We start from the raw sequence: 27057 nt of genomic DNA on the forward strand, positions 1-27057 counted from the left end.
TTCTGTTAAGAACTTGTGATTTTTCTGCGCCACCTTGTGGCCATAATGCAACTACTACACGTGAAAATTAAAGGCTTTTTCCTGAGCTTCTAAACAGCTTCTAAACAGCCGCAGTGCGGGAACCTGCCTCTACTCAAACACGCAGAAAATGGTGTCTTTCTCTGTAGTCAGTGATGGGAAACAGACTTGCATTTTCCCTCCGTTCTCCTCCATTTCCTTCATTCTTTAATTCCTTACCCTGGAGACCGCCCTCCCACCGCCCTCCTAGGATCGTTTCCGCGTTTGACCGCCTCTACCTCTGGGGGTTCGCGGTGGGTACTGCCCCCTTCCCCATCCGCAGCCCTCCCTCCAGGTCCCCGCGGCGCCTGGACCTGCAATCCCTGCCGCGAGGGCCCGCCCCCTCACACTGGCAGCCAATGGCGGCTCGGATCCGCCCCGCCCCTCCCGCCGCGTCCCGAGCGAGTTTGGGCCTGGGCGGCGGGGCTTGAGCCCCTGGTTCTGCTGTTAGGCTTCGGCGGGCGCACGATCGGGAGGCCTGCGGCCTGGCCTTGGGGAAGCCATGGACTCGCAGGGGCTGAAGGTGAGCGGGCAGGATGTGGCCGCGTGTTGCTGTCGGGGGATGGCGAGGGGCCGGGGGGCGTGGGGGAGCGCGCGGGCCGACCCTGCGAGGCCGTTGTTTCTTGCGGTGCCCGCTGCCCAGTCCGGCTGGGTGTCCCCGTTTGGGGCGCCGGCCTGTGGTTTACATTACCTGCTCTCCCTCCGCCGACCCTGCGTAGGAATCTTCATGTCGCGCAGCCCTCCCCACGCGCTGCTTCCGAACTGCCGTTAAGGTGCTTGTCCCGTCTTGTTGGCCGTGTTTACTTTTACTTTTGCACCCTGTTTGCTTATAAGGTTTTCAGTCACTTTATGACCCCGAGTGCGACTCCGAGGTGCGGTTTTTAAGGCCTTCAGCAAACTAGTGTCTGCAATCCCCCTGCGATGGTTAAAGGAGCAAAAAGATTTTATGAAATCAATTAAAGACATAGGCTTGAAAATGGAGTATTTTAGGGTGATGGTCGGACACGACTAAGCGACTGAACAACAACGTCTTTGTTTATCACTGTTGCATCTGTTCGGCAAATATTTAATGACGATCCACTTAAGAAATGATACGAAAACAAAATATGAGACTTGGAAATAAAAGAAGTTACTTTTTAGGATCATGATCTTCTCCATTCATTTGTTCACTGATTCCCTTGTTCAACACAGGTTGAAGGAGGGCTCACTGTGTCTCCGCTGGAACTGGGGATAGTAATGAATAGAACAGTCCCCGCCTTCACTGGGGGCGAAGTGAAGTTTTATAGTCTATTGCTGGCGAAAACCTTAATTAAATTAATTCAACAAATGTTTATTGAATGTGTCCCTTGTGTCTGGCATTGTTCTAAGCCCTGAAGATAATAAACCTTGCAGATAATAAGCCCTGCCATAATAAAGCTAAGAAAAACCCTCCCAAATCTTTCTACATTTGAGCGGGGGAGGAGTTAGTCCATCAACAGGTGAATGCAGTGTGTAGCGGTGTTTGTTGGTGATGAGTGGATGGAGAACACTTAGCCAAATGATAGTGTCTTTTGCTTTTTTGTCTGAAATTTTGCATTATTTTCCTGTGGAGCCTTTACGGTCTCCTTAAATTTGTTTTTCATGTTGCCACCTAAATGAACTTTTCAATAAAAACACTTTTGTTTTTAGCATGATCTAGTCTAAGTGATAAGTGTCTTAAGTGTCACTTAGACTAGAGAATCAGCTCAATAGGAGGTCCTTCTTGACCCCAGCTTTTTCTCCAACCTCCTCTTCCAATTATCCCTGTTCTACTTAAGCCTCTAGAAATGGCAAACTTTCTCTATAATGGGCCAGGTGGTACATATTCAGGCATTATCAACCATAGGGTCTCCGTGGTATCCAGTCTGCCGTCATAGCATGGAAACAGCCACAGACAATACTTAAGCAAATGAGCATGGTTTTGTTCCAGTAAAACTTTACTTACGGACCCTGAAAGTTGACTTTCATGTAAGTTTCGTATATTTTTTTCTCTTTTGTTGCTCACCCATTTGAACGTGTTAACTTGCTGGCTGTGTGAAAACAGGCAGCAGGCCAGATGTGGCGCCTCCGCCTCAGTGTGCCAGGCCCCGCTCCGCTCCAGCATGCAAGGCTGGTTTGAGGCCTCTCCATCCTCACCCGGTCCCAGGGAATCATGGCTTAGTTCTGCCTTCTGTGTCTGAGTTCCCCTTTTGGCCGACTTCCTTAGGAACCATGAAAGAGGAATGGGTAAGAGTATGTACGTAGGAAGTAGGAGTCTGTGCACAGAATCAGTTTCTAAATCCTCCCCGAGAATTTTACTCTTCCGTTCTCCCATACCCCAGCCTCACTCCCCTGCATTCCCAAAGTACTTTATAAGCTGTCCTGTTGCATTTGCCACACTATATTTCAGTCTTTTAAAAACTGCTTTATTGACGTATGGTTGGTTAACAAGGTTGTATTTCTAGTGTACAGCAAAGTGACTCACTTACAATTAACTGAGTTAATTATTTATAATTAAATGAGTTAATTCTTTTTCATATTCTTTTCCATTGTGGTTTATCACAGGATATTGAATGTAGCTCCGTGTGCTATAGTAGGGACCTTGTTGTTTATCCATTCTCTATATAATAGTTTCTGCTAACTCCAAATTCCCAGTCTGTCCCTCCCCTATCTCCCTTCCTCCCTGGCTGCTACCAGGCTCTTCTGTCTGTGAATCTGCTTCTGTGTCATAAATAAGTTCATTTGTGTTATATGTTAATTCCACATATAAGTGATATCGTATGTTATTGGTCTTTCTGACTTCACTTAGTATGATAATCTCTATGTTTATCCATGTTGCTGCAAAATGGCATTATTTTTATTACTAATATTCCATTATGTGTATATATATATATACACACACACACATCTTCTTTATCCAGTCCTCTGTCGATGGACATTGAGGTTACTTCCATGTTCTGGCTATTGTAAATGGTACTGCTGTGAACATTGGGGTATATGTACCTATTTGAATTCATTTCCTCCAGATATATGCCCAGGAGTGAGATTGCAGAATCATACAGCAACTCTATTTTTAGTTTTTTGAGTAACCTCTATATTGTTTTCCATAGTGACTGCGCCAACTTACAGTCCCACCAACAGTGTAGGAGGGTTCCCTTTTCTCCACACTCTCTCCGGCAATTATTTCTAGATTTTTTTTAATGATGGCCAGTGTGAGGTGACATTTCATTGTAGTTTTGATTTGCATTTCTGTATTAATTAACGATGTTGAGCATCTTTCTAATGTGTCTGTTGGCCATCTGTATGTCTTTGGAGAAATGTCTGTTTAAGTCTTATGCCCATTTTTCTATTGGGTTGTTTGGGTTTTTTTGTTGTTTCTGAGTTGTACAAGCTGTTTGTATATTTTGGATATTAAGCAAATATTTTGCAAATATTTTCTCCCAGTCCATAGGTTGCCTTTTCATTTTGTTTATGATTTCCTTTGCTATGCAAAACCTTTTAAGTTTGATTCGGTCCCATTTGTTTATTTTTTCTTTTATTTATATTGTCTTGGGAAACTGACCTAAGAAAACGACAGGTACAATTTATGTCAAAGAATATTTTGCGTAAGTTCTCTTCTAGGAGTTTTATGGTGTCATGTTTATTTTTTAGTTTTTAAGTCATTGGGTTTTTTTTTTTGTATGTGTGGCATGAGGTTGTGTTTTAACTTCATTGATTTACATGCCACTGTTCAGCTTTCCCAGCACCACTTGCTGAAGAGATGGTGTTTTCTCCATTGTATCTATAACTCCAACATATTCTTACCTCCTTTGTTGAAGATTAGTCGACTATAGATGTGTGTTCGAATAGTCTTTTGATTCTAGTCTCAGTTGAAAATTTTAAGCTTTTCTGGGGCTTTTCTGGGACACAAACCATGTTGTATTCATCTTTATAGTCACTATACTTTGTCCAGTGCCTAGCACTCAGTAAATGTTTTTGGACTGGACAACCTAACCTGAACCAAGACAGTAGAAATTGGTACGCGGAGTGGGAAGTAGACTCGAGGAACAGAAGAGCCTACTGACTGGTTAGACTTAGGGGAACTGTGCGAACGGAAAGAGAGAATTCCTGACTAGGTGTGTCTGTCTGGCTTGGGTGGTGGAGAAACTGAAAATAGAAATCTGGAGCTGTGATGAGAGGTCTTGACACGTTTTTCTGTTTTGTTTTTTTTTTTTTTTTAATATCAACTTATGGAGTTTGGAGGAACTTCTCCCCCCACCCACCCCGAATAGGAGGAAATGAGTATGATAACTCAACTCACAATGACCTGTAAATGACTACCAGCGTTTTATCAGTGAGCAAACTGAGGTGCTGTCGGATGACCAGAAATTTTAAACCAGGTCTTTTTACTTTAAAATCCGTGTCCTTTTTATGTTCCATGCCCCTGCCTTTCAGGAGAGTTATATAGGTGCTTAGCGATACTAAATGCTGAACAGAAAATCAAGCAAGATGATATTAAAAGTGTCCAATTCTTTGCTATCCTGTGGACTGTAACCTGCCAGGCTCCCCTGTCCGTGGAATTCTCCAGGCAAGAATACTAGAGTGGGTTGCCATGCCCTCTTCCAGGGCATCTTCCCAACCCAAGGATCCAACCTGAGTCTCCATCTGGGCGACCAGGGAAGCCCCAAAAGTGTCCTTAGTCGTAGCAAACCAAGTCACTTGCAACCTTGGGGAAGAGGCTCTGGAGGAAACCTGCACTTTTCTGCAATGTGCTGTGGGGGGTCTCGGAAAGGACATCTGAATCATGCTTTGAAGAAACTGGCTGAGAAGGGGCTAGAGAACAGCAACCGGAGGAGGGAAGCATAGTGAAGGTTACAGGGGACGTTTGCCTGGCTGTTCTAGAAAAGCACTCAGACTGTAACCCTCCAGAAACAGTAGACGGTGGGAAAAAAAAGAAGCTGTATAGACACTCATTTTAACCCTGTCAATGAGTGCTTCGTTTGTGTTTCTCACGAATGAGCCAGCTGAAGAGTCATACTAGATAGGCATGGAATGGCCTGAGTTGGTTCGTGGGGGTGAACCAGGTGTATCTCAGTGATGGGGAATACGGAATATGGTTTCCCTCTTTGATTAGGTTAGCAACTAAGCCTTAGATAAGATCCTGAGAAAAACCGTATGAAACATAGCTGCTACTGGGCTTCCCAGCTGGCACTAGTGATAAAGAACCTGCCTATCAGTGCAGGAGACATTAGAGACAGAGGTTTGATCCCCGGGATGGGAAAATCCCCTGGAGAAGAGCATGGCTACCCACTCCAGTATTCTTGCCTGGAGAATCCCATGGACAGAGGAGCCTGGAGGGCCACGTCTATGGAGTCCCAAAGAGTCGGACACGACTGAAGCGACTTAGCATAGCTGATAGTAGTTTTCTGCCTTATATATGAATAATATAATTTTGAAAAGAGCCCGAAGAGAGTGATTTCCTTTAAAAAAAATAGATTCTTTGTTTTACTGACAATTATTTATTTATTGTGGAACTCGGAAAACATAATCTTTGACAATAAATTGCTGGGTTTAATAGGTTGTTACTTTGTGATGCTACAAAAACAGAATAGAAACAAAAGTTTGTTTGTTTTAGGAAACCTATGGTCTGGCGATAGAAGCCTCTAGTCTTTTTTTAACTTTTTTTGTAATCGAAAGTACTCTGACTTCAATATTGTTAAGAAAGCATTTAGGAGAAAAAGATTGAAATTATTAGAAAATATTGTTATTTTAGTAGTCTTTTGTTAATTGTGTTCTATATTCCTTAGTACTAAGTTCTAGCCTTTAACAATATTTTAAGGAACTTGGAAGAAAAAATACAGTAAGTTTTAGGTTATTCAAGATCTTAGATTAATGCCTGCTTGTTAGAGTATTTCAGAACATTGGAATCTCTTAACTTTATTTCCTTTTAGGCTTTGATTAATTACTACTGTCAGGAGAGATATTTCCACCATGTGTTACTTGTTGCCAGTGAGGGAATGAAGAGGTATGGCAGTGACCCAGTCTTCAGGTTTTATCATGCCTATGCTACATTAATGGAAGGTATGTGCTAATTATGAAGCACTTCCACAAGTTTTAAATTCTTGTTTTGCACCAAGAATAATTTTTCACTTTGTGGTTTTGATTTTCAGGTAAAATTCAAGAAGCTCTGCGAGAATTTGAGGCTGTTAAAAACAAACAAGATGTATCACTTTGTTCTCTAATTGCACTGATATACGCTCATAAAATGAGCCCTAATCCAGGTATAGTATTTAAGTATAATGCTTAGACAGTTTTTTCTACTCAGTTCATTTTGATTTTTGTCAATTACCTTAACCTTCAGTCTGTTCATACTGTATTATATATTTTCTGTGGATACTATTAATATCATATTTGTTTTATCATCCTAACAAGACCTTAAGTTTTTTAAGCACAAGAAATATGAGTCTTTTCTAGCTTTCATATTTCTTATATCCTATGGCAGAAGTTTCATTAGTCTGTAGAAATTGTTTGAATTAATATAAAGGTGACTATGTATTAGCAATGGTTAAACCAAAAAAAGACAGCTCAAAACAGGCATATACCTAAATTACTCTGTAGCAGCCAGTTTTAACTTGTGTGCATATATAGTTAAATGCATTTCCTCTCTTCTACTATATCTTAAGCTTCTTAAAAGCCCTTATATCCCCCAGGGGGGCTAGCTCTTTTTAAGATATTCAGCAAATTTTTATGCAGTGGTAGGTTGGGAGATATGATTAGATGATATAAGGAACTTTATACATAAACCAGCAATTAAAATTATGTGAACTGTCTTATATTTAGTGTATCTTATTTATATTTAGTATATTTTAGTGTATTTTATTTTTATATTTAGTGTATCTTAATGGCTGAGGCAGAACAGTATTAAAATTTTAGGTAATAACAAAGAAATAATATTGTGTTCATCCATACATATCTAGTAACAGCTAATAGCATCATAAAAGGAGATTTTGTTTCAAGTAATTGGACACTTACCAAATGTCATAGAATTTTTTAAAATAATAGAAAACAGTTTTTTCTTAATCAGAGTATCACATCCTTCCCACACATATACATGTACAAATCAATAAAATGTTATTTAATATGTTTAGCTTGTAAACAGATCGAACAACTAGATACTTTCTGCACGGGACTGTATCAGATAAAGCAAGGGGTTCCCAACCTTAGGGTGGTAGACCAGTACCTCCTGTCAGATCAGTGGCGGTAGTAGATGAGCAATAAAATGCACACTAGATATAATGCACCTGAATCATTCCCAGACCAGCCCCCTCCAAGTCTGTGGTAACATTGTCTTTCTGGAACTGGTCCCTGGTGTCGAAAACATTGGGGATTGCTGAAGAGGAGCCACAAGAATTGTAAGAAGTGATCTGCAACATCAGTTTATAATTCAGTTGGGAAAGAAAATGTTAAACCCACAAAGATTAAATACTAATGTTACTATTAAGTAAAATGATACAAAATAAAACAGATGAGTCCATAGTTAATTGAAAATGGCATGTACTGTTTATCCATAGCAGTAGGCTGGGAGGGCTTTGTGGAAATGGAGATTGGTCTTGTCTTTGAAGGATAGCTAGGGTTTGAGTATAAAGCATATTTGTCAGACAGGAGAACTTGGTGGGCAAATATGTCAAAATGGTTCAGGATTAGGCTCCTCTCTGGATCCCCTTTCTCTGTGCTCCGTCAGGAATGTGTATAGCTGGAGCAGAGAGTTTGCATAGGAAAGCTAATGTAGTCAGTAAGCCTAAAAAAAAAAAGTAACAAAATATTTTCTTCCTGGGAACAAATTGTCATTTAATTGGTTATTCCCAAGAGTACTGGTTCTGTTGGAAAACGTGATTTCCAGGACATTAAAAAGATTGAGGTAGAACCATTGTGACACCTGTGTCCTCACTCGACTTTGCGTAGATGATGCTGAGTGGGCTTGCACTCAGGAGAGGCCAAGAAGCCTTTCAGTCTCTCTGAGAAAGGGCCTAGATTGTTCTTGTACGTTCTTCCGGAATATTGATGAAAGCCCTGGTAATGAAAAGGCTGTGATGCATTAAGAATTGGAGCTGATATCTGGCAAGAGCCAGCTTTGTGAGCTAACTGATTCTCTGCTTGATGGAAATGTAGGCAGAAAGGTGCAATGTCTGCTTCTGCCCTGATAAGTTCTGTTTCTGTATCACGACTATTTGATGAAAACTTCTGAAGGTGTTCCATGGGCGTGTTGGGCAGAAGGGATATCTTGCCAGTCAGTCTGGGCTTCCAGAATAAGATTTTGTTTCCTAAATTCAAAAAGTTGTACCTTGGTAATCCTGCACTTAAGTTTATATCACTAGAGTTACGAGGAAGAGTCATATGCCTTTCCTTGGTAGCCATTTCCCAAAAGTTAGTCTGTTAGAATCTCAACTCTCAACTTTCACATTTCTTTTTCCTATTACCTGACCAATCCACATTCTGATTCGACCAGGATTTGGATCTAATTGACGTTTGTGTTCTAAGCACATACATAACAGATTAAATAGAAGTGATCAGAGTTCTAGAAGTCAGTGAGTCATGCTGGACTCGTTTGTGACCCCATGGACTGTAGCCCGCCAGGCTCCTCTGTCCGTGAGATTCTCCAGGCAAGAGTACTGGAGTGGGTAGCCATTCTCTCCTCTAGGGGATCTTCCCGACCCAGGGATTGAACCTACGTGTCTTGTTTCTCCTGCATTGGCAGGCAGATTCTTTACCATTAGCGCCACCTGGGAAGCCCATTAAACTCTATGAGTAGCAGCAATTATACCACTTTTCATTGGCCTATGACAGCAGCCTGACGTATGTTTTAGAATTGGATTAAGAATTAGGGTAATTTGACTACTAGTTCTGGATTTTCCCTTAATAATTGTCCTATATTAGAGTCGTTACTAACTTTTTTTTATGTCTTGAGAATGACACAAACCATAGGATGGCAGTGTGGTCACAGTAGTTAGCTACAAATGGCTGTAGAGCGTTTGAAATGTCTTACTTGAGGATATGAATTTTAAATTTAATTAATTTACTTTTACTGGTAGTTGATTCAGTTGTTAGAAATATGTTTAGGATGTATTTCCATACAAATTGTGAAATTATTTGTTCTAGTTCTGTGAAAAATACCGTTGGTAACTTGATAGGGATTGCATTGAATCTATAGATTGCTTTGGGTAGTATAGCCATTTTGACAATATTGATTCTTCCAATCCATGAACACGGTATATTTCTCCATCTGTTTGTGTCCTCTTTGATTTCTTTCATCAGTGTTTTATAGTTTTCTATGTATAGGTCTTTTGTTTCTTTAGGTAGATATACTCCTAAGTATTTTATTCTTTTTGTTGCACTGGTGAATGGTATTGTTTCCTCAATTTCTCTTTCTGTTTTCTCATTGTTAGTGTATAGGAATGCAAGGGATGAATATATAATAGTGTTTTTTCCAAAATAAATTTTATGAAATCTAAGTATAAAGATTTTCTGAAGAAAATTTAGCATCTTAATTGAGATGTGCTTTATGTAAAGTGCATATCAGAATTAAGAAAGAAGGAAAAAAGAAATTATCTTCTTAATTTTCAAATGCAAATGAAATCATCATTTGGATATATTGGGTCAAATAAAATATATTATTAAAGTCAATTTTACTTCTTTCTTTTTACTTCTTTGTAGCTACTAGGAAATTTTAAATTACTTAGTTCAGTTCAGTTGCTCAATCGTGTCTGACTCTTTGCAACCCCATGGACTGCAGGATGCGAGGCCTCCCAGTTCATCACCAACTCCTGGAGTTTACTCAAACTCATGTCCATTGAGTCAGTGATGCCATCCAACCATCTCATCCTCTGTCATCCCCTTCTCCTCCCGCCTTCAGTCTTTCCCAGCATCGGAGTCTTTTCCAATGAGTTAGATCTTCACACCCGGTGGTCAAAGTATTAGAGTTTCAGCTTCAGCATCAATCTTTCCAATGAATATTCAGGACTGATTTCCTTTAGGATGGACTGGTTGGATCTCCTTGCTATCCAAGGGACTCTCAAGAGTGTTCTCCAACACCACAGTTCAAAAGCATCAATTCTTTGGTGCTCAGCTTTCTTTATAGTCCACCTCTCACATCCATACATGACTACTGGAAAAACCATAGCTTTGACTAGATGGACCTTTGTTGGCAAAGCAATGTCTCTGCTTTTTAATATGCTGTCTAGGTTGGTCATAACTTTTCTCCCAAGGAGCAAGTATCTTTTAATTTCATGGCTGCAATCACCATCTGCAGTGATTTTGGGGCTTGCATATTTCTTGCATTTATTTCTACTAGTGTTGCTATAAAGAGAACTATATTCTCTGCTGTTAATCATCTGACCTGTCATAAACTCTTGATCTAGAATTTAATTTTCACTGTGTGTTTTTTCCCTCTCCCAGATAGAGAAGCTATTCTTGAGTCAGATGCCAGAGTAAAAGAGCAGCGTAAAGGAGCTGGACCAAATGTTTTGTACCATGCAGGCTTGTTTTTGTGGCACATTGGTCGGCATGATAAAGCGAGAGAATATATTGACCGAATGATCAAGATATCAAATGGGAGTAAAGAGGTAGCTGATTTTCTTATTTTGAAATAGTATCTTTAAAGAAAGCTTAATGTTATTTATATATTCAGTGGTATTCTTTGTTATTGCCCACTGTATGCTCACTTTATAAGTCACAGCTTTATTTTAATATTTTATAAAATTCTGATTTTTTTAGGTTGCTTTTTTAATGCAGTCTATTAGCTCTTGATGAGATCCCTTCCTGCTTCCTTCCCTCCCTTCCTGTCCTTTCTCTTTCCTTCCTTCCCACTCTTCTTATTGCACTGCTCTAGATACAGGACACCTTTATGTGCACTGTTAATAGAAAGATAAGAAATGCATAAACTTTACTTTCATGAACGAATCACCTAGTAGTGTTGTAGAGCACATACCCAGTTAATATTATGAGAAAATTGACAAATGGAATGAGAAGTGTGATTAAAATGTGCAGGGAAATATTAGTTAGCATTTATTGCTCATTTAATTTGTACCTGGCACTATTCACCCATTATATAAATGTTAGGAAAATGAAGAAGAATTTCTTGAAGGAAGTAGTATTTGAGCTAAAATTTGAAAGATGGATACAGTTTCCACCAGCAAAGATTATGGAAAAGGGAAGTAGATATACCCAACATGGGAGATAGTACGGAGATAAGGAAAACAAGGAGTCATGTAGGTTCTGGGTACAGTGAGACCCTCACATCTGACCAGAGTTTAGGGTATACAGAAGAGAATGGAAGAAAAGGTCGGAAAAGTAGATTGGGGCAAATTGAAGGATCTTGATGGGTAGGTACAAATATTTGTATCTAGTTTGATATGCATTGAGGGTCATTGAAGATTTTTAATCATGTCAGTGATACTTTAAAGTGAAAATTCAGAATATGAATTTAGCAAAGGTTTACAGGATGAACTGGCCTGAGAAGAAACCAGAATGCAGGCCCCTTTGCAAAGATAGTGCTTTCTGCAAAAGGTTTTAAGAACCTACACTAAAATTATACAGTGTATAGGAACTTGAGAATTATCAAATACCTGCAGGATTTTACAACTTACTATAAATAGTGCAGGAAAGATACGGAGGTGTCAGATATCAAGGATGTCTGTCTGAAGTTTTAAGCCTGGACAATTCAGAGACCAGTTAACGCGAACAGAAAACACATTGGGATGAGAAGGTAGTCTTGGAGAGAGGTGATGTGTTTGCCTTTAGACGTGCTATATTTCAGGCACTGGCAGAACAGTGAGATGGAGACAGTAGATGAACTTTTGGAAAGAAGAGAAAAAATTAGAAGAGGTGTTGGATAGAAATAAAGGTTGGGAATCATCCACAAGTTTGAAACAATTCAAATAAGGACAGTGATCTAGTGAGTACAAGTAGTACTGTTTAAGAATTCTTACCTATCTTTTCAGGTATAATACAGGGAAGTAAATATGATCTTAGTTAAAAGATTTAGAAGGTTTAGTAATTCACCTAGAATTTTTTTTGACAGAAGGGAGCAGATTTCATAGCTTTTTATTTGGCATTAAAAAGAAAAATAGTATACGAGTATCCATCTTATTTCTAATCCTATAAACCTTGCAGCCAATTGGCTTAGTAACATTTTTGAAGGTAAATGTTCATGACTGCTTCATTTTTAAATTCCTGAGGGCATTTTATCCTTTTATTTGAATCTCACTGGAATAGTCAAAGAGAATGAGATAGTTGCCAAATTATCTTAATATTTAATAAATGTGAAACAAGGAACTTCTTCCTCATCTTATTTCATTTGGTCTGTTTCCCCAAAAAAAGTAACAAATTCTTATTTATGTACTGAATTACATGTTTAACAATTATTGATAAGTTTATTAGAAAAGCCCCATGTAAGAATATTGGTTATTTAGCATAAATGGAATATTTTACAAACTTCTTCATATTAATACTGACTATAGTAGTAATCTTAAAGACTGAAATTCATAATAGTTCTCAAGTCTCGAGGCTGGCAAGGGCTTGAAAGTGATTTTATTATAGTTTTAATTTTTTATAAGATTATTCAATAGAGTGATTTTTGTGACTGATTACAAATAAGAATGATGTAGTTTAACTCCATCAACATTTGTTTCTTTTCTTTCCAAGAAAAAATAAAATATTAGAATTATTTGTTTTACAGGGACAGGTTTTGAGAGCATGGCTTGATATTACAAGAAGAAAAGAACCTTATACTAAAAAAGCATTAAGATACTTTGAAGAGGGATTGCAAGATGGGAATGATATTTTTGCTCTACTGGGTAAGGTGAGTTGGAGTTAGATTAATAAAATGATGTTTTAAAATTTATTTGTAATATATCTGAAACCTAACAAAACTAAGTAGCTCAAAATGATGGTTTTAAATGTTACTTTCAACTTTCAACTGCATTTGTATAGGATGATGAACAGTAAACTAGGGAAAAGTACTCCTTGCCAAATTTTTAAATGCTGGGTCAATTTTAATTGTTTTTGTTGTTGCTCTTGTTAGCTGTAGTTCTTATATTATTTACTCACCAATCATCTATGATGTGTCTTAATATGTGTGAGATATCACTCTACATACTAGGGATACCCTGAGCAAAATAAAATGTCTTTCTTTTATGAAGCTTATGTCCTACTGGTGGAGAGAGACAATAAACGAAGCAAGTTATATAGTATATTAGAAGGTGATAAGTACAATGGAGGAATATAGAGCGAGAAGCACAACTGGAGTATGAAGGCAGTTTTAAATGATGTAGTCAGAGAAAGTGACATTTGAGCAAAGATATATAGGAGGTGAGGTTTAAAGCCATGTGGACCCCTAGGGAGAGCATTACAAATAGATGGGTAGAGAGTTCATATACCTTAAGGCATATTCATTTAGTCTGGAGACTAAAGCAGAATGAGTGAAGGGGAGAGAAGTGAAGGATTGAGGGAAAGAAGGTGAGTGTCAGGGCAGGTGGGCATGGATGGGATAGGGATGAGAGGCTGGCGGCTTCTGTAAAGCCTTTGGCTCTTGCTTTGAACCGGGTAGATTGGCAGCTGATGAAAAGAGAAATAGCATGCTATCACTTACCCGTACATTGGGAGGGATAACCAAGTGGCAAAGTCATTAGAAATCATTGGTGGGCGGAAGTATTTAACTTGGACTCTTTCTTCAATCCCATTGATGACTTTGAATGCCTTAAAAAATTTTTTTTTTTAATTTCAGCAAAAAGAAACTAAATTTATATTAGGAAACAGTCTATTAAATTAGCAATTTGGGGGAGGGGATAAAAAAGAAAAAGAGGATTATTAGTGTCTTGGCTACTGCCAATGTCCCTACATTGCCCTTGTCAGTTTCCATGGCTAGTGAGCTTGTTCAGATGCTTGTCATCAGGACAACTAGAATTCATACTGATTGGACTCAGGTTTTGCCTCATGGCACTGCAGGAGTTTATGGGCATATAGCAAGTTTTTTTTTTTTTTTTAAGTTTTTCTCTATGATTTCTCTTCCTCTCTAGTCCTTAAAGCAAAGCTAGTAGATAGTCTTCTCAGGTAGGGCTATTTCAAGTGTTAATATAAGCAGCTTAGGAGGATTTTCCCTTTTCCTCTAATACTTTTTAGACTGATATAACCCATTCTTTTTCTTTTTCTGATATAACCCATTCCAATTATGTATGTATTTTTCAGTTCATTCAGCCAGAGGCTTGCATTAGTTGAATTCCAACCGGAATGATATGCACCAATTATATAGCAAATTTAGTTTCATTTAATATGGTATGTTGCATTCACATGGGAGGTAATGGTCTAAGGAAGTACTAAATGTGTTCTGTTGGTATGATTTTATTTAAAGTTACCAGCTATTCAGACAGATTCCAAAGGTGTCTATATATTTTTTAAAATTATCTTTATTCTTTTTTGCTATATTGTATGCCATTGAGAAGTTTAAATAATTTATTTTGATGCAGTCAATGGCATCATTGGATGGTTCTCACACTTTTCCTTTAATTCTATGGGAATATAATCTCAAACTGATTTCAGGAATGTATTGCAGATATACTGTGCATCTGTTGAGGCAGATGCTCATTTTGAACTGAGATATTCTAGGACTAAATTTATTCCTGAAGGGGATTCAGTAACATGTTTTTAAAAATCTGACATATGATAAATAGGCCTCATCATCTGTTCTTAAAGCACATACTATATTTGTAGATTTATATTTTATGACCACGAAAGTAATTACAAGTACATTGTAGAAAAATTTTAGAATATAGTAATATCTGAATTAAAAATAAATATCAGCATTGGAGATAACCAGGTGAACTAATTATATTGTAAATGACACTTTTTTGTTTCATAAGTATAGATCTACAAATTAACATAATGACCTTTAATGGCACCTGAAATCTTATTAAATAAATATACTGTCATTTAATCCTATGTGGCCATTTTGGGTTACTTTAACTTTTTTTTATTGTAAATAATCCTGCCATAAATATACAGTTATGTCCTTAAGATAATTCTTAGAAGTGAAAATATTGAGATAGTTTTGCAATTTGTATTGCTTATCTCTAAAATTTTTTAAGGCTGAAAGTAATTTTTTTAAGGCTGAAAGTAATTTTTTTAAAAAGATAAAAATTTCTTAGTTTTAGATGCTACTTACAGATATCCTGGAAATATTTTATTCTAAAATATAATTTTTCTGTTATAAATACATTCTTTTTGATATATATTTCAAAATTTTATCCTTTAATTATATTTCTGTTATTTAAAAGTGAATTTTAAAAAATCACTTATTATATAAAATATTTTGATTCTGTGTGATGTTTCAAAATTTTGTTTGATTAAAACTTACTTTTCTGATTACAGAAGTGATAACTATTCCTTACAGAAAGGTCAGAAAGCAAAAATATAGAAAATGTTAAATGCTAGAATTCTACCTCACGTGCTTTGAGAACCTAAGTGTATATGATCACAGTTTTGATGTCACTTTTTACTTTTTTCTCCCATTAGGCACAGTGCCTTGAGATGCGCCAGAATTATTCAAGCGCTCTGGAGACTGTGAACCAGATAATCATGAATTTTCCAAGTTTCCTTCCTGCTTTGGTAAAGAAAATGAAACTACAACTAGCCTTGCAGGATTGGGACCAGACAGTTGAGACAGCACACAGGTTCAGTAAAACAAGATCTCACAAGTATCTTTGGGCCTGGTTTTAATTTCCAGAAAAAAGAAAATCTATGTGTAGTTTTTTCTTATAAGATATTTTCAATTTGATTTTTTTCAAATAATATAGAATTGAAGAAAAACCTTGACATTGCACTGTTTTTAAGGGCTGAATTTATCGATTTACATAAATATATATTAACACCTGAGTAGTTATTCTAAGACACTCTTAAGGTTCAGAAGGATAATAATTGCTGACCTCATGAAGCTTATATTCAAATGAGAGGAACCGTGTAATAAGTAAACATAAGAAATTTTGTAGGGTGCTAGAACGTTATAAGCTCAGTGGAGAAAAAGTAAAGCTGGAAAGTAAAATAGGGAGTTGAGGGAAGGGCTTGGATTTTATCAGCTGATCAGGGAAGGCCTCTGAGAAGATGGCATTTGACTGAGGGAGCAAGCATGCAGACATTCCAGAGAAGGTTGCAGACAGAGGGAAACGCAAGTGCAAAGTCCTTGAGGCAAGAGTCCGTGTCATGTGGTTAAGTGTGGGAAGGAGCAAGATGACTAGGCGGTAACCTCAGAACAGAGGTGGGAGGGAGAAGGGGTGCCAGGTTGTGAAGGGTCTTGTTCATCATTGTAAAGATTTTAGTTTTTCTTCTGATTCTGAGGGCCTTGAATGGTTCCCTCTCTCTTCTTCCCTCTTTCTCTCCAGCAGTCTCTCCTTTTTCTTCTTACTCTTAAGTTAATGAAACCAGGATTTTTACCCAGCAGGTATTCCATGATAGGAATTGTATTGATTGTGTGCCACATCAGCATATAACTTGTTGCTTATACTTAGTTTTTCCAGTAAATTGTTGATGGATCCAGAGGCTTGGTTAGATTCACATTCGATACTTGTTTTTGTTTGACAGTTAATTCATAAGTGTTGATGTGTTCTTCCATCAAAAAGACATAATCTCTGCTTGCCTCTTTTTTGTGTGATATTAGTAGCAGTGCCTCTGAAACAGGGGTGGCACACTGCCATTCCTGTCCACATCCTACTGGCCAAGAAAAAGTTCCAAGTTGTAATCGGGGGCAGTGAAGTACAAGCCAGCATTTGTAGGAGGAGCTGCTCAGTTACATGGCAGAAAGCATGTATCAGGGAGAGTGAAAAAAGCTGCAGCTAATAATGTAGCATGCCATGCATGATAAACCTAATGTGTTACCCCATTTGTTCAGTTCCATCAATTCTTCAATGCTCAGCTTTCTTTATGGTCCAACTCTCGCATTCATATATGACTACTGGAAAAACTGTAGCTTTGACTATGGTTTGACTTTTGTCAGCGAAGTAATGTCTCTCCTTTTTAATATGCTATCTAGGTTTGTCATAGCTTTTCTTCCAAGAAGCAAGCATCTTTTAATTTCATGGCTGCAGTCATCATCTGCAGTGATTTGGAGCCCAAGAAAAGAAAGTCTCACTACATTGTTTCCCCATCTATTTGCCATAAAGTGATGGGACCAGATGCCATGATCTTAGTTGTGTGAATGTTGAGTTTTAAGCCAGCTTTTTCACTCTCCTCTTTCACCTTCATCAAGAGGCTCTTTAGTGCTTTGCTTTCTGCCGTAAGGGTGGTGTTATCTGCATATCTGAGGTTATTGACATTTCTTCCGGCAAACTTGATTCCAGCTTGTGCTTCTTCCAGTCCGGCATTTGTACTTTGCATGATGTACTCTGCATATAAGTTAAATAAGCAGGGTGACAATATACAGCCTTGACATACTCCTTTCCTAATTTAGAACCAGTCTGTTTCATGTCCATTCTAATTGTTGCTTCTTGACCTGCATACAGGATTCTCAGGAGCATGTAAGGTGGTCTGGTATTCCCATCTCTTTAAAGAATTTGCCACAGTTTGTTGTGATCTGCACAAAGGCTTTAGCATAGTCAATGAAGCAGAAGTAGATGTTCTTCTAGAATTCTCTTGCTTTTTCTGTGATCCAGTGGATGTTGGCAATTTGATCTCTGGTACCTCTGCCTTTTCTAAATCCAGCTTGAACATCTGGAAGTTCTTGGTTCACATATCGTTGAAGCCTGGCTTGTAGAATTTGAGCATTAGTTTGCTAGCATGTGAAATGAGTGCAATTGTGTGGTAGTTTGGACATTGTTAGGCATTGCCCTTCTTTGGGATTGGAATGAAAACTTGGAATTGGATTGGAATGACCTTTTCCAGTGCTGTGGACACTGCTGCATTTTCCAGATTTGCTCGCATGTTGAGTACAGCACTTTCACAGCATAATTTTTTAGGATTTGAAATAGCTCATCTGGAATTCCATTACCTCCACTAGCTTTGTTTGTAGCAATGCTTCCTAAGGCCCACTTGACTTCGCACTCCCAAGATGTCTGGCTCTAGGTGAGTGATCACACCATCGTGGTTATCTGGGTCACTAAGATGTTTTTTCATATAGTTCCTTTGTGTATTCTTGCCATCTCTTCTGATATCTTTTGCTTCTGTTAGGCCCATACTGTTTCTGTCCTTTATTGTGCCCATCTTTGCATGAAATGTTCCCTTGGTATCTCTAATTTTCTTAAAGAAATCTCTAGTCTTTCCCATTCTATTGTTTTCCTCTCTTTCTTTGCACTGTTCACTAGGAAGGTTTTCTTATCTTTCCTTGCTATTCTTTGAAACTCTGCATTCAAATGAGTATATCTTTCATTTTTCTCTTTTGCCTTTTACTTCTCTTTCCTCAGCTTTTTATAAGGCCTCCTCAGACAACCATTTTGCCTTTATAAACATATTAAGATAAAGATCCAGAGATTCTTTTGATTTTAAATAATGAGATTGATAATTTTTATAAAGGAGATGTTATTTTACTAATAAAAATTACTTACTTAAACTGTGGAGTAATCAGACCAGCAAACCAACTTTGCAAGTTGTCAGATAATAATACATAATTTATTTCAACATTAACTGAAATTTTTTTTGGCAGGTTGATGCTGCAAGATAATCAAAATTTGGAAGCACTGAGAATGCTGGCCCTTTACTATTTGTGTAGGGAGGGGGATATAGAGAAGGTAAGTTGTATTGCATTATATAACTTTCCTGTATTAAATATATATTTAGTTACACACACATGAACATACTAAAGAGACTTGAAGTGCTTTTAGAATGTATATCATGGCAGTTTTTGTTGAGTCCTAGAAATATACCTTAACAAAGGTGGGTATCTTAAATCACCTAGTAAAGCAAAAGTATCATATAGTTAAAAGTATCATTGAAAGCTTTAAAAATTATTAATTACAGCAGATGCTGTTTCTATGTAAAACTCGTGTCATATGATATATGATTAATGTAACTAGTGATACTGGTTATGGAAGAGAACATAGAAAATATAATTCATAGTACTTTTACAATTTTATTGAGTTTGTATAAGTTAAATGGGTTAGGATGAAATCCCATTGAACCTTATAAGGTACACGTTTCTCTGGTAATGAACACGTTGACTATATATTTTGGTTTATGGGATGCCAAAATCCACTCTGAAGTCAATACTATTATAACAGATAATAGATTTAGACTCTTATTTAGGGTTAAGTGGGTTAATGTGATAGTACCTAGTAAATACTTCAGTAAATACTAGAAGAATCTTAGTAGAGCAAATCTAGAGTAAATTTTCCAGGCATTGAAATTATTTTTCAAGTATCTGATTTTTTTGGTCTTGAAAATATTTTAAATATAAACCAGGCTATGTAGGTAATCCGAGGACTGACCTCATATAATATTAATGTTTGTAAAAATAAGTTATCATTCATATCTCATATGTGTCATAAATTATTGGAGAAGGAGCTTGGCATGTATAGTTAACTGGATATTATAGGTATCTTTGAATATTTGGATATCACCCAAAGGTTTCTATTCAGCAACTATTAAAGATGCACATTTTATAATGCAATTTTTACTTATAACCATTGCACTTTTAATGGAAGGATCCTTTACCCTCTTGCACCATATGATTTCATTGAAAGAAGGGGAATTGATAAAAGCAAAGATTTTTTTTTAACATATAAATACAAATTTACTAATGTATGTGTCATGTATTATGCTATTTTTATTCTTAGTGTATTTTAAAATTAAACTGAATACTTTTGTTTTAGGCTGCCACCCAGCTGGAAAACTTAGGAAATGCATTGGATGCCGTGGAACCACAGAATGCTCAGCTTTTTTATACAATCACAATAGCCTTCAGCAGAATTGTAAGAGTACTGCAAAGCTCTGTTATTTGTAGCTGGAAGTATAAAATTAGTCACAAACGTTGAGGCACCAAAAAGCATATGGCCTGGAGTGAAAATACTAGAAAATTCATAGATGTGCCTATGAGTATGTGATAGATTCTAAAGGGAGGTAGTTCAGAGGAGATACAGCTTCCAGCTATAAAAGGCCATCATGGAGGGTTCATGGAGGAAGTGGCACTTGTGAATCCTTTAATAGGGAAGTGCCTTCCAGACAAAGGAAATGGAAAGTGATTTATTTTAACCAGAGCATAGCATTTATGACTAAGGTTGTTCTTTGCTATATGTTTTTAAAACTGATTTTTAAATGTTTTGAAGTAAGTAATAGACTATTTGGGTTGAGGAAATGGTTTCTGTCTTATTTTTTGTAATAGTAAAGAAACGATTTTTATGAAAAGCACCCATAAAAAGGTAATTGGAAATGGAATAGATAAATATAGCAGAATCTTAAAACCAATACAAGAAATGAGAGGATTGAAACTATGCTAGAAAAAAATAAGGAAAAGGGCACAGTAAGTAAAATAATTATTAAAATAAAGTTGAAAGAAAATAATTAAGTTTATTAATTGTTAAAGGACATGAATAAACTGAATTCTCTTAATTAAAAACAAAGGTTGTCAGATCAAATGAAATTTAGGGGAACTGCTCCCCATTACAGAAATTTGAGTTAGTGGGGAATTTTAACATTTTTTATTTACCTACTGCAGACGCATAATTGTTACTAGTTTACAGCAAATCAAACAATTCAGTAAGTAAGAAGTCTTCAAAGTAATGATGTTCAAAAAGTATATACTTAATTCTGACAACATTGCCATTTCTTGAAATATTTTTGAAGGCTTTTTTTCAAGAGGATTATAAGGCGTGGTTCTCACTAGTGGCACACTTGTCTTTAGGGGTAAATCAGATTCTTATCCTAGTTTTCAATGCAATAAAAGTTCAATAAAATATATACATCTCTCTATATTATACTATATTTAAGCACACATGTATGTAAATATATATAAAACCTTAAATAATGATTTTCTTCTCTAATTATAAGACAGTCATGAAACAGTTTAAAAAGCGAGTTATAAAACATGCTTGTGGAGTACCATAGAAGCAATACATTTTTCAGGAGAGCTGTTTTTTAAAAGCACTACTCGTTAGGATGTTTAAGTTCTGATAGGATATCAACTCTTGATGTACTATCTAGACAGTAAATGCAGTAGATTTATTATTCTTCAGTTATGAAATAATTTTTCCCCATATTTTTCATCTATGAAATACAAATTATTCATATGTACATTTAGAAAAAACAAATTCTTCCATCTTAGTAGACTTGTTTTAGTTTAACTTAATTTTTTTTTCTTTTTAGTGTGGACGTAGTCAACTCATTCTTCAGAAAACCCAAACATTGCTAGAAAAAGCTTTTAGTTTAAATCCTCAACAATCAGAATTTGCTACAGAGCTTGGATACCAAATGATTTTACACGGGAAAGTTAAAGAGGCCTTGAAGTGGTATAAGACCGCCATGACACTAGATGAAACCAGTGTCTCTGCTCTAATTGGTATGACAACTGTATCTATGAGTGTTCCTCAGACAGATGCAAATAATGATTACTTTTAATACCTGCCTTTAAAGAAGAAAAGACATATTTTGTAGTTTTCTAAAATTAAACAGTTCTCTATTATCTACAACAGAAAAAAATCATGTACCTTTAAAAATAGAATATTTGTTTCTTAAAAACTGTCTGTAGGTAATAGATTTTTATGAGATAATTCCCATAAATTATGAATTCCTTAGTAACTGATTTTATGTGCATACAAAGCTACCCATTTCTTTTCAATCTTTTTCTTTTTTTAATCTAAAACTTTGTATTATGGCCAAAAAGAAAAACCTTGTTTAATATTGTTTGTGTTAAGATGTACATGCCTGGAATAATGTGGATTTTTCCCATTTTCATCTGTTTTCTTTTTAGGATTTATCCAGTGTCAATTAATAGAAGGGCAACTACAGGATGCAGATCAGCATCTAGAATTCCTTAGTGAAGTTCAGCAGTCTATTGGAAAATCAGCGGTATAGTATTTTATTTTATCAGGGTAGATTCTAACTACTTATTAAATATGAAATTTTCAATGTTTAAAAATTTAACAATGGGTTTAGAGGACTAATGCATTAACTTTAATATGTAATTACATTTATTAATTTTCCACATGATTTTAAAAATCCATGTAAACTAATATTTAAGTTTGAACAAATAGTGCTTATAAATATCTCTTCATATACATTTGAAATCTAAGTAGAAATAAATGGCTTTATAACTGTATGGAGTAATTTATAAAAACTACTTATTTTGCAGGAATTAGCCTATTTACATGCAGTTCTCGCTATGAAGAAAAATAAACGACAAGAAGAGGTTATTAATTTGTTAAATGATGTCCTGGACACTCATTTTTCACAATTGGAGGATTTACCTCTTGGCATACAGTATTTTGAGAAGTTAAATCCTGATTTCTTGCTAGAAATTATTACAGAATATCTGAATTTCTGTCCAATGCAGGTGTGTTATTTCTGGGACTTATTTTCAAAGATGCATTTACATAATGTTTTATGAAAGTTACTAATAAATTATGTTCTACAGATTAGACTATAAAATGAAAGTATTTGTATCTATATTAGTTGAAGTAGTTTTTAATGAAAATATTTACAGTAATGATTATTATCAACTAATAAATGTTTTGGTTTATAAATATTGATTTGTAATTCATAAAATCTTAAAATCTTGAGTTTGAACTATTAGAAGTCATTTAATTTAGGCACCCACCTTGTATTAGTATCTACTCTATAATATCCTCATTAACTGTCCATCCCATCTTTGGATGCACTCAAAGATACAGTTCTTATTATGTAACTGTGATTATTAGACTGTATTTCCTATGTTAAGTCAGATTTTGCTTTGTGTTAAAAAACTCACCTATTTACTGGTCCTCCTTTTGCTCTCTGGAGTGACATGGAGCAAGTGCAGTTACATAGAACATTCATAGAACAGACCTGCAGATGTAGGAAATTAATTTTCATGTTTCTGAACAGTCCCAGGTTTCCAACCCTTTCTTTTTTTATGACATAGTTTGAGATCCCTGGTTGTGAGTCTGAGGATATTCTTGATTTTATCAGTGCCTGATTAAGCTCACTATTCCAAATATGGATTTGGCCTGCAAAACTTAGATCAGATTCTTTGCTTCCTAATTCTGGAGGTCCATCAGTTTCTTTTTTGTGAATCACATTACATTATCAACCCCTGTTGATTTAACAGTTAACCAGAGTCCTTAGATCTGTTAATCACTATAACTTTGGACCTAAGTGTAGGACTCTACATTTGTCCCTATGAAATTTTATCTCCTCATACTTATCCCATAATTACAGATTATTGTATCATTTGGGGTCCTAACTGTCATCTGTTTTATATGGATCTTTGTTGTCAAACATCGTCTGCCTGTGTGGCTCCAAGTAGCACTGAGAATGTAACCCTCTGTTATATTACCACAGAGTTCATTCCAAGTTGACATGTATCCATTAGCACTCTTTTATTACAGGCAGTAAGCAGATGACACAACTTTGTTATGCTCAACTCACAATTCAACAGAGATATCATGGCATGCACTATCAAATACTTCATTCCTGAAAGCATAGTTTTTAGTATTCTCCCTGATTTCTCCCTGAAGTTACAGCTTCAGTAACTGTATTAACAAGGAAATGAAAACAATGACCTTTCCTTAGGGAGCTCACGCTGCCTTTTATTGATCATCATATCCTTTTCCCGACTTTCATGACCAATTTTTTTCAACCAACCACTCTGGAATTGCACTTGGGATTGATCTCAGTTTCTCCAGTCATGATCTGCTTTCAGTTGCTCATGAGTTGGAAAGCATTTTTCAGTACTCATGCAGTATTTAGAATTCATCCAACAAATGCTTGTAGGGTTCCCAGTGGACTCTTCAGAGTTGGGGAAATAGTTGTGTAAAAGCAAACAATATTCCTTGCCTTCTTAATACATGAATACTATCAGGAGGAGACATAATACAATCAATCTTGTAGTATATTAGGAGATTATAGGAGAAAATAACAAAACAGAGTGAAAGGGGGCAATAATTTTAGATAAGGTGGTCTAGGTAGGCCTCATTATGATGGTAGAATTTGAACAAAAACTTCAAGGTCATGTGGGAATATACCATAGAGTGTTTCAGGCAAAAGGAGCCATTGTTCAGTGGCCCAAAGGGACAAAGGAGAGGAGAGTGGCTGGGGCCGAGTGAGGAGGCAGGGAGTGGTCTCCGTAAGGCATCGTTGGAAACTGGCGGTAATTTCTCTGACTTCAGTTCTGGGAACAGTGGGGAGCCACCAGAGGGTTTCCCACATGATCCAGTTCAGCGTTTTAAAAGGCTTCTTCTGGCAGCTGGCCTGAGAGTAAACTGTAAAAGGAGCAAGAAATAATGTGTTAAGTTGTAGTTGGGTCCCTAGTGCACAGACATTCTGTTTTTCCATAATGTAAGCTTCATCAGCATGATGGAATCTAATTAGCACTTAAAATGCTGTTTTCCTGGGGAAGTATCAGAAAGGCAGACTTGTCTCTCCAGCTCTCTTTCTACTGCTTTGGCCCTTTTACAAATACACACTTTTTTTAAAAAAAAATCAAGCAGATATTATCTTAGAGATTGTCTTTATAAGCCCTGAATTTTTTACTATGATTCGTTCTGAAATTAGAGGAAAAATGATGGTTGTTTTCAATGAGTAAGTTTTAGCAAGGGGCAGACGACATCAGAACCTCGCCCTGTTACCTGTGCTTTCATTATTTTCAATTGCACTGAAAAAGTAAATATATTTTAAGAATAAACACTATATCCATTACAGTGTAAAGTTTTAAAAGTCTCATCTTTAAGACATATAAGGACCCTTAGCCCTATAAAAGAGGCAAAACTAAATATGAAACTACTGTAGGACTAATAAGACAAAGAATGCTAAAAAAATATTACCTAGATAAGTGCTTTAGAAATTTCAAGAAGTTGAAGTATTCTAGGTACCAGTAGTTGTGCTCCGAAAATTCTTTTGAGCACACATTTTTTGGTGCCTCAACATCGAAGATACCACACTTTTCTTGTTAGTGGCTCCTTATAGGGTCAGTTGTCAGTAAGAGTCTGTGCTTCAGTTAAGAATCTGCATGCAGAGTGTAAGGTTACGGGGATGGGAGGATGGTCCTTCAGATAAAGGAAGGAGCACTGGTAAGGTAAAGTGGGAGAGTAAACATTGGATATTTAAAAATCTAATATCACGTTTCTAAGTTGTGAGCGGATAACTGCTGGATAAAGATTGAGTAGATAGCCATTAAAAGAATAAACAAGTTGTCTAGTACTACTTTAGCTATTAAATTCATTATTAATTAAAAGAGAAAAAAATTGAGGGCCTACAACATGTCAGACAGAAAAGTGGGGAATATGAGACATGTGATGTAGTGTACATGCATGTGTTCTGCCATTGGGTTTTTACTAGGATGACAAAATCTGAATTCTCTAAAAACTGACTTTGCAGTATTCTCGAGGGTGGTGCAGGTTATTGAATTGAGTAAAATCCCAAGACAGGTTTAGAATTAGAGCTCACATTCCCTTGACTCTCAGTTCCAGCAAGAAACTCTGCCTCTCATTATTCCTTTGAACAGGTGTGTTTCCTTGATAAAGCTTTCGAACATAAATGCTCCTTTCATATGTTATCAAATTAGTAACTGTATGGTAACTTCACAATTATTTTGCTGAGAAAAAGCCATCATTTATATAGTCTGTTCATAGATCCCAGGGAGATAAACTAGTATTAATCTAGTCATAGTGAGATAGTGGGCAAGCATGTGGGTTTTGCTCTTCACATTACAATTAATAATGTGTTTATTTTTAGCCTTATACTGTTAAAAACTTATAAAAATGACTTGCTGATTTGTTTTATTTAGCCTGCAAGTCCTGGGCAACCTCTTTCTCCACTTCTCAGACGTTGTACCTCAATCCTGGAGACTATAGTCAGAACTGTTCCTGGTCTTCTGCAGGCTGTCTTCCTAATAGCAAAAGTGAAGTATTTGTCAGGTAAGGTGTACATTAAAAGCTTAAAATAACCTTTATATTCTGATGTTGATAAGAAGAAGTATGAACAAACTAAGCACCCGTCATATATGAAGAATAGTCACACAAAATACACATTTTACATATGCACAGTATATTAATTAAATTTTAATTAAAATTTAATTAATGTATACAATTAATTTTTATACAGAATAAAATTGTACAACTCTTAACTCTTTAGTTCTTTAAAAAAGATTGCCATAAACTTTTGTGATTCAGATGAACTTCTGGAAAAATATAGTTCTACCACTTTAAAAAAAAAGTCCATCAGATAGTACTAAAGCCAGGCAGTAAAAATTTATAGTCTTTAATCTCTCCTTTGGACAGATCATAATCCATCATTATTGATTCATTGGCATAATCAAATCTGATGTTTATCAGGTTTCAGATACTTAGGAAATAAATTAATTCCTATCTAGTTTCTGTGATTGGTGATAGCTTTAAAAAAATAACCTCAAAAAAAAAATTACCTCAGTTGTAACCTTAGCGTTTTTAGGACACACACATGTTTGGCAATATATATGTAAGTAGACCATCATATGGGCCTTATGTGTATATATATATCTTTGCTGGCTACATGCTATGCAGAGTAAATTAAGTTTGTAAAGTCCTGTAGGGTAGAAACCACCTTAAATGCATTCATTCAGTTACCTCCTATACATAATAGAAAGAGTTAAGAGATTGACTTTACTAATTTTTGGGGTCTTGGTTTTAACTATTTTTTAAAAAGAACCAAATTATCAGAAGAGTTAATTTCACCTCTAAAATACTCTAGTTGTAAGAAGTGATTCTCTGATACCTTCTCCTAAGTGAGTTCTGTTGAGCCACATGATATTTCTACTTTCTTTTCAGTTAGAATGGATGTCACCTACTAGATAATTCAAATGGGACTTTTGAGTTCTGTGATTAA

General features: G+C 36.3%; 1 protein-coding gene across 3 annotated transcripts in view; it reads left to right on the forward strand.

The window, feature by feature from the left end:
• The first annotated feature begins 439 nt into the window (after window positions 1-439).
• TTC21B (tetratricopeptide repeat domain 21B) overlaps window positions 440-27057 on the forward strand; it is an 85351-nt gene continuing 58733 nt past the window's right edge. Inside the window, exons 1-12 of one of the 3 annotated variants that reach the window (XM_070476111.1) lie at window positions 440-580; window positions 5985-6114; window positions 6204-6314; window positions 10486-10652; window positions 12767-12889; window positions 15598-15755; window positions 18713-18797; window positions 19878-19976; window positions 21367-21559; window positions 21971-22068; window positions 22352-22552; window positions 25982-26111. In XM_070476111.1, coding sequence (XP_070332212.1) covers window positions 560-580; window positions 5985-6114; window positions 6204-6314; window positions 10486-10652; window positions 12767-12889; window positions 15598-15755; window positions 18713-18797; window positions 19878-19976; window positions 21367-21559; window positions 21971-22068; window positions 22352-22552; window positions 25982-26111 — 1516 coding nt within the window. In that variant the 5' untranslated portion in view covers window positions 440-559. Of the gene's footprint in view, window positions 581-694; window positions 831-5984; window positions 6115-6203; window positions 6315-10485; window positions 10653-12766; window positions 12890-15597; window positions 15756-17995; window positions 18136-18712; window positions 18798-19877; window positions 19977-21366; window positions 21560-21970; window positions 22069-22351; window positions 22553-25981; window positions 26112-27057 lie in introns of those variants that run through there. The other 2 variants (XM_070476112.1, XM_070476113.1) reach the window with 2 other exon arrangements.

This window comes from Odocoileus virginianus, chromosome 13, assembly GCF_023699985.2.
Source record: "Odocoileus virginianus isolate 20LAN1187 ecotype Illinois chromosome 13, Ovbor_1.2, whole genome shotgun sequence".
Taxonomy (NCBI): Eukaryota; Metazoa; Chordata; class Mammalia; order Artiodactyla; family Cervidae; genus Odocoileus; species Odocoileus virginianus.